The sequence below is a fragment of the Nicotiana sylvestris genome, chromosome 4 (genome assembly GCF_000393655.2).
Source record: "Nicotiana sylvestris chromosome 4, ASM39365v2, whole genome shotgun sequence".
Classification (NCBI taxonomy): Eukaryota; Viridiplantae; Streptophyta; class Magnoliopsida; order Solanales; family Solanaceae; genus Nicotiana; species Nicotiana sylvestris.
In genome coordinates, this window is record NC_091060.1 from 71,679,129 (window position 1) to 71,687,742 (window position 8,614).

The window sequence follows — 8,614 nt, forward strand, 5'->3', positions numbered from 1 at the left end:
CGGCCAAAGGAAAAGAGTGCAACAGATGCCGTTAAAGCCTTGAGATCTTTGGGTTGGGTTAGCGCTTTCGACCGCCTTGACCGGGCACCTGCATATGAGTTAGTGTAGAATAATGAAAGGGGGAGGTGGTCTTACCTTATCGTGGGATGCACCGACAATGTTCCGTGGTCTGATGTATCCCATTGTTTGGAGTGAGGACTTGGTACGGTCCTCCTTGTGTTTAATCGAGCTTAGCCGAAGACGTAGTTTTGTTATCCTTTGATTCTTTCGAGAGTGGAGATATTGGTTCTGGTGCTACATTACGTAACACGAACGCTTCCCTTGCCGCGCGTTGTTCCCCGTAAATGGTTTTAACCCCATCCTCCATCAGAAATTTTATCATTTGGTGGAGGCGGATGGTGCCATTCTCGTGCAGTGTATCCTTGGTTGTCTGGGTAAGGCGTAGTATTTCATGTCTCCTTTAATGACATGGAATTTTGGCGTTTTGGGCCGCGTCAGCCACACCGGCTGGGAGAGTGGCTTCCCCCTTTCGTTGTTTCGATCACTATGTTGAATCCATTAAGGATTCGATAGGCGGGCACGATTTGGTCTAGCAGTCAGGGCTGCTCTATTACTCTTGACCTGATAATGTTGGTCGAGCTACTTGGATTCACGAGCACATGTTTTATTCGAAATGAATAAATGAAAAAAGAGGTTACCAGTGTTTTGTTATGAGGTTGGAGCGAGGTCTCGGAGTCTTCCTTGCTGAACGCGAGGGCATCTTCGGATACGTATCCCCGAGTTCGTCTTTCTCTGTTGATGGATATTTTTGTCCTCCTTGTCACAGGTTCCTGGGGAGCGTTGACGCCCCTCCAATATCATGTGGATAACGTGTCATGATTCATTTGCTTCGTTCTTCTTGGCCGCCACTCTTTTTCGGAACTGGATTTTAGCCCGATCGTTAAAAAATTCTCAGTGGTGACTTTTATCGAGTAGCCTGGCTATTTCCTTTTGGAGCTGGTGGCAATTTTTTGTCTTATGTCCACGCGTATTATGAAGTGCACATACTAAGTTGTAGTTCCTCTACGAAGGATTCGACAGAATAGGCCTGGGCCATCCGGTGTCCCTGGTTTTGCTGAAGATGAGCATGATGTCCGGTTCATCGATGTTGGACTTGTATACTGATAGGTGAGGTGCCCTCGCTGACCTCGTGTCCTCGTCAAATCCTCCTAGACTAATGAATCCACTAGGGTTCTGTTTTTGGTTCACCATTCGCTCGTTGCGAGGTGGATTGCATCTCGGTATGTTCCTCCTATATTTGGGGTACGACTGATACCTATCTTTGTTCGATTTCGACTCCTTCGCTAGGAGTCTGCTCGGATGTACTGAACCTGAGGGGGCTCCCAGCTGGTCATCCTCGACCCTGATCTTTGATTGGTACCGGTTGTGGATGTCCGACCAGGATACGATGGGATACTCGACTAGATTCTCTTTCAGTTGCCTTGAGGCCGCTGAGCTTCGCTCGTTCAGGCCTTGAGTGAAGGCCTGCACTGCCCAGTCATCGGAGACCTGGGGTAGTTCCATCAGTTCCGTTCGGAAGCAAGATATGAATTCTCGCAAAATTTCATTCTCCCTCTTCTTGATCTTGAATACGTGGGCCTTCCTCATTGCTACTTTGATGGCACCGATATGTGCCTTTACAAAGGAGTCTACTAGCATGGAGAATGAATTTATGGAGTTTGGAGCCATGTTGTGATACCACATCATGGCCCCCTTTGAGAGCATTTCTCCAGGCTTTTTCGATAAGACGGACTCGATCTCATCGTCTTTCATGTCGTTGCTCTTCACCGAGCACGTATAGGCAGTGACATGTTCGTTGGGATCTGAGGTCCCGTTGTATTTCAGGAGTTCCGACATTCTGAATTTCTTTAGAATGGGTATCGGGCCGCTTCTTCGGGGAACGGCCTTTGTATGAACTTTTTCGAATACACACCCTTGGGCGCGCCCGAGATTTGGTCGACCCTAAAGTTATAGGTTTCGACCTTCTTGTCATTGGCTTCTATCATTTTCTCGCCCGACTTGATCCTTTTGGTGAGGTCTTCCAGTATTTTTACGATAGCAGGATCGGCTACTGATCCGTTGTTGCTTGATCTCTCCGGTACCTGTTCGGCCGGGGAAGTAGTTTCCGGTGCTACTGTGCTGGGAGTCTTCGGGGTGGCTTTGTAGTTGAGCAATAGCCAACTGTTGTGCCTGCAACATTTCAAAAATAACATGAAGACTAACTTCCCATTCTTCCCGAGCTGGGGTTTTTTGGGCTTCCTGTTGGTCACCATGTTCTATGCTCCTGTCAGTGTGTGAGGTTTCGTCGACCTGCTGTGCGTCTTCCAAACCCGCGTTCGCTGAAATCAGTCCAAGCACATTGTCGGGGTTATGTGGTGGCGCGCCAATAATTGGAATAACCACACCATTTTCTCTGTGGTTTTCAAGGTTGTCGTTCTTAACTCTGTTCACTGAGCCAAACATTTTGACCTAAAATCGAAGATCTTGGATAAGAGAAAGTGTGAAAGATAACTCGCGTTGTGTGATAAAACCAGCAAGAAAATAATCACTATTATTTTTAGCCCAACGGTGGGTGCCAAACCGTTTACCGTGAAAATGGTGATAACAATTAAATTTATTGATGGGGCTCTAAAAATACGTGATCTATTTTTATGCTAGTTGTTAAAGCAGTTGATGCTAGATATGTGAAGCTTAACGGCGAAATACGAACTAAAGTAGAGTTATAATCAAACCGAAGGGCTAGCTATTCGGGCCTCGGACTGACCTATGAGGGGCCTCAAGGCCGATGCCTGGGCTCGGGCTCGAGCTATCAGGGGTAATCGGGGAAGGGCTAACAGTTAGGATATAATCAAGGAATGTTCTTTATGGCCAATAACAAGCAATAAATGAAGAACAAGTATGAAAGCAATAAATGAAAGCGATAATCTCGAGCGAGTAAGTTAGAGAGAAAAGAGAGAGAGGGTTGTTATTTATCTCGAGTAGAATAGTTGGAGCAACAACAACCCCTTACAAAGTGATGAGGATCCCTTTTATATAGGAGGGGAAATCCAACATAGTACAAAATGCATTAATTGTAAAGGTATGAAGATGGTACAACTAGATGTGACAGCTTGATACAGGCTTCGGGTAGACCGACTTTGTCAAACTTAGCCGCGTGCCTAGGGAATCCCGTATTTTACTCTAGCCTCAATCAATATTCTCTTCAGGTTGGACCTCGATGAGCTTCGAGGGAGGGAACTCGGTCACAGCTTCGCATCCTCGAGGCCTCGAGGCGTTCTCCTGAAGTGAATTAACAGCAAGAAATTGGGCCCTCTAATTTCGCCGCATACAGGGCGCACCATCTAGGTGTCTCACGAGAAGATCTATTAGCACATTTGCAATAACCTTCAGAAATTTCAACTAATACAAACAATCCATTCACTATTTTGGGTCACTCTAACCCCAGCCAGATCCTAATATCCGTCCTTTTCTTATACTACTTTTGTTAACCCCATAGGGCATAACTGAGATGGGTGCAGCTAATTGTACATACCTCTGTTATTAATGAAGGTACTCAAACTGCTTATATCTCTCCTCCTGAATGGTAAATAAGGATAATCTTCATTAACTGGGTACCTAGTATCCTCTTTCACCTTGCTTCCTTTACTTGTTAAAACTTGTATTTATCTTCTGAATCTCTCATTGTCTCTCACCATAAAGGTGGATAGATTTTATTGCCTTAATGTACCTTATCAAGAGGCTTACATGTCTTAGTACACACATGATCTACTGAAGACCATATATTTACTTATCATAAGCATCATGAGAAATAAAGTACCTCTAATGCAACTCTTCCATATCTATATCTCTTACCAATCACCTTTTTGGATGTAGACATCGTTGTATTATGAATAAGATAGAGTTTCAGAAATTGACTTCTTAAAAGTGAGTTCTACCACACGATCTAGAGTAAGAAGAAAGAATGACAATCGTAAATGTCCTGTAGCCTCCTAATTATAAGTGTGGTGCACGACACACACATAAACAAGACTCTACTAGACACAGCTTGTAGACTCCCTAGGACAGAACTGCTCTGATACCACTTTTGTTAAGACCTAAACCGATGGGCCACGATGGGCACCCGGTACCTTACTCAACTGAGTACCAACATAATGTATCTTTTCATGTCGTACTATCATAGATAACTGGGCTGGAGAGGCTGTCGCGAAATAGGTAGAATACAACAGGTAATGTCAACTTATACATAAGTCATATGGGCCTCTAGGACCAAAATAACCACTTGAACACTGAACATAGGCCAGCAAGGCCATATAATCATTTACGTACATGACATCTGTCTACAAGCCTCTAAGAATACATAATTTTCATAAAGGTCGGGATAGAGTCCCGCCATACCAAACAATACACATCTAACTCATACTAACCAAACAAGCAACTCCGAAGTAAATGGAGCGCAACAACATCTTCTACTAAGCTGATAGTCTACTTGGAGGGCTCTCGACCTATCTATCTGGACCTACGGGCATGAAACACAGCATCCCCCAAAAAAAAGGTCGCAGGTACGAATAATGTACTGAGTATGTAAGGCACATAAATAAGTGCATAACAGACGTGGAGGAAATATAGAGTAAATGACTCCACCTGTAAGTCTGAATAACTTTATAAATCATGAAATAATTATAGTATCATGCATATGCGTATGAATGTCATGTTGTGCATATGTACATGTTTCATAACATCATCAGCCTCGGAGGGCATCCCATCATATCATCTTGGCCACTGTGGGCAAAATCATCAACGTATACTAGCTGATCATGTGGTGGTGCATATATAATGCCATAACCTTTCCCATATCACATATAAATATATATACATACATATATACGTGTATGTAACACCATCTGGTCATGGGTCAATGTACATGAATGCAATGCATGAAAGGTACGTTATTAAAATCTTTCGGAATGTCATAAAACCATTTTGCCTTTGAGTGACATCATAAAGTAAATTCTTTTCAATTTTCGTATTTTTCTGAGACCCATGAACAGATGATAGAATAATATGACACATGGGGAATCAAGAATACATGCACCCCTAGTATTTCTATGAATAGAGTCATTTATGAAAGTTGCGTATTTTGCTCGATTTCATTTGCATCGTATTGATCATGCCAAAAGAAAGAAGGAATAGCCTTAACATACCTGGAATAGGGAAAAATCTGCATGATGTTTTTGAAAATAGTTGCACCGTACTCCTTTAGAACCACAAAATTTAATATTGCTATGATCCTAAAAATTCTCGCAAAAATTTCATTGCAACCTATGAATTGTAGTGTTTTTGTGATTAAAAGCTATTGTTTTGGTTTTGTATACAAGACGTGAAAAAGTGAAGCTTGTTGAAGACATTTACCAGAATTTGCACGTTTTGCCTTTTTGGAGAATCTCTTAAACATTTATTCATTCCCAAGTGCTAATTGTATGGAATGAATAATGCTTTGATCTTTGTCTTTTATATTCAAGACATGGTTATAAAAGTGGCTAAGTCTAGGTTTGCCACCTAGAGACATATGAACGTTAGTCATTGCTTATAATGTGGCTAGTTTCCACATTTCTTTTTTTGGGTAATTATTAATTTTGATCCACTTATTAGTTAATTGGGTAATGTCCCGTTACCCGTTATTTAACTAATTACCCATATAATTATGAATTATTTTCACTTACTTAAAATATTACTCACTTTTCACATACCTTACTATCATGGACATGTGGTACCTTGTATGGTACTAGTTCATAAATACCAGGTATTTTAGCTCGAGCCGTATTTTATCCCAAAATACGAAATTCATTTTCTTCGACTTGCTTCCCCTCTCACCTTCACGAATTTACTCATCACTTATAATCTTTATAATCTCCAAATAATCTTTTCCTTAGACTGATGCCAATTACCTTACGACAAATTCAACGTACAATACTACATGGTGCAATATCATCATAACTTAATACTGCGAAGCGTAATATCACCGTAATGCAATACTGCAAGGCGTAACATCATCGTAATATAATAATGCAGGACATAACATCATCGTAACATTGCAGGGTGTAACACAACCGGTCGTTTTGAGCTCTAGCACGTCGTTCAACGGTTTGAGTCCATGAGCAGCCTCACTTAAGGTATTATGACTTGTACGCTAGACAGAATTGAAATTTGGGGAGTTTGGAGTTGATATGGAAAGAGAATTCTCATTTCGGAAGCTTAAAGTTGGAAGAATTTGACTAAGGGTTGATTTTAAGTAAATGACCTCGGAATTGGGATTTGAAGGTCCCAACAGGTTCGTATGATAATTTTGGACTAGGGCATATGTCCGGATTTGGTTTTAGATGGCCTGGGAGCATTTTGGCACATATTGTGAAAGTTAGTATTTTGGGAAGAATTTGATAAATTTGGGTTGTAGTGAGTTTCAATGTTTTTGATATCTATTTGGGATTCCGAGCCTGGGAATAACTCTGTATGGTGATTCTGGCATTGGGAGTGCACCCAGAAGTGGATTCGGAGACCCGTAGGTCATTTTGGAGTCATCTGGCTAAAATTAAAAATTTGAAGGTTTTGAGAACTTTGACCAGAGGTGGACTTTTTGATATTGGGGTCGGATTCCAATTCCGAAAGTTGGAGTAGGTCCGTAATATTGAATATAACTGTGTACAAAATTTGAGGTCAATCGGATGTGATCTGATAGGTTTCGGCATCAAATGTAGAAATTTGAAGTTCTAAAGTTCATTAAGTTTGAATTGGGGGTGATTTATGATTTTGATGTTTTCTGATGTGATTTGAGGCCTCGAGTAGGTCCGTGCTATGTTAGGGACTGGTTGGTGTGATTGGATGGGGCATCGGGTGTGTTTTCGGATCGTTTCGGGCTATTTTGGAACTGCTCATATCTGGTATCTAATTCCTTCTTCACGAATGCGAAGAGAGTCCCTCGTTCGCGAAGAGAAGTTTTGAGGCCGTTGGTTTTTGTCCTTCGTGAATGTGAGGTGGAGGTTACGAATGCAGAGGGATTGACTGAGGAAACTACACGAACGCGAAGGGTCAATCGCGAACGCGTAGAAGAAAGAGGGGACTGAGCCTAGAGCCATTTAGCCTTCGCAAACGTGGAGCTGCAATCGCGAATGCAAAGCAGTGAATCCTGGAGGCTTCGCAAACGCGAGGCATTGATCGCGAACACGAAGAGGAAAATTGAAAGCAGTGCAAGTTTGGACTTCACGAACGCGAGGGGATTTCTGCACTCGCGAAGAAGGGTCTCCTAGGCAGTGAAATTTTATAAACAGGGGTTTTGCTCATTTATCCCATTTTTCCTTTGGTTGGACGATTTATGGAGATCTTAGAAGGGATATTTTCATCATCTATGTCAAGTTAAGTGATTCCCACATATTGCAAGTTAAATACTTGGATTATGTATGGATTTAGACATGACAATTTGTAGAAATTTTGAGATTTGAAGAAAAACCTAGAAATTGGTATTTTTGGATTTTGGCCATAAATTTGGGCATGGAATTGGAAATAAATTATATATTTGAGTTCGTAATATTATGGGTAATGTTTATCTTTGAAAAATTTCAGAATCTGGGCACATGGGCCCGAGGGTGGTTTTATCGACTTTCTGAATGGAGTTGGGAATTTATGTAAATTGAATTGTTATGAGTATTAAAGTATATTTTCATTGGTTTACATATTGTTTTGCTAGTTTTGGAGCGTTGGAAATCGGTTTGAGATGTTACAGTGGCGTTGGACCGGTTATGGAACTTCAAAGCGAGGTAAGTCGCTTTTCTAACCTTGTAAAAGGGAATTTACCCCATAGGTGAACTAAATCAATATATGCTTCTATTTGTAGGGGCTACGTACGCACGAGGTGACGAGATTCCATGCGTAGCGACTATTATGCTTAAGTCTAAGTAGTTTAGGACCCAAAAACATGCTATACTTGTGATAATTGTAACCTTATTGTCAATTTAAATTGCTTAAGTCATATCGAACTTAGTAAATAATTTTCTAAAGGGATTAAACTTCGTTTTCCTGACCAATAGAAGAATATTTAACATTTTTCTTGGATAATTGCTCCTTAATGAATTCTTGATTGACTATTTGATTATATTTTCTTTTGTGGAATGAGCCGAACACCTCAATAGATTAAGTAGATGCATCTATGGTTCGCGCCGTTCGACCCTCCCACAATGCACAGTTTAAATATTAAGTTGGATTTGGCTGTACGACCTCGACATGATTTGCACATGCTTGTATTGCTTGCCTTGAAATTTATAAATAATGATATTGCCTCCCTGGCATGAGATAAATTGATAAATAATGAAAATAAATTTGGAAATCTGCTAGTAACAAAAGAATTTTTTATTTGTTTCATGTTATTGAGTTTACAGTCATTTTATAAAATCCATGATTAATTACATTATCGGTATATTATTATTGGTCATAGTAAGTGTCGGAGTCGACCTCTCGTCACTATTTCTTTGAGGTTAGATTGGGTACTTACTGGGTACGCGTTGTTTTTGTATTCGTACTACACTTG

General features: G+C 40.9%; 1 protein-coding gene across 1 annotated transcript; it reads right to left on the reverse strand.

Moving 5' to 3' along the window:
• Window positions 1-1,062: 1,062 nt before the first annotated feature.
• LOC138889690 (uncharacterized) lies at window positions 1,063-1,896 on the reverse strand. The gene has a single exon (XM_070173025.1). The coding sequence runs from the start codon at window positions 1,894-1,896 to the stop codon at window positions 1,063-1,065; it is 834 nt and encodes a 277-aa protein (XP_070029126.1).
• Between the last annotated feature and the right edge of the window lie 6,718 nt (window positions 1,897-8,614).

Bases quoted from the DNA above. Each gene is read 5' to 3' on its own strand.
- LOC138889690 (XM_070173025.1), bottom strand. From the start codon at position 1,896: ATGTCGGAACTCCTGAAATACAACGGGACCTCAGATCCCAACGAACAT.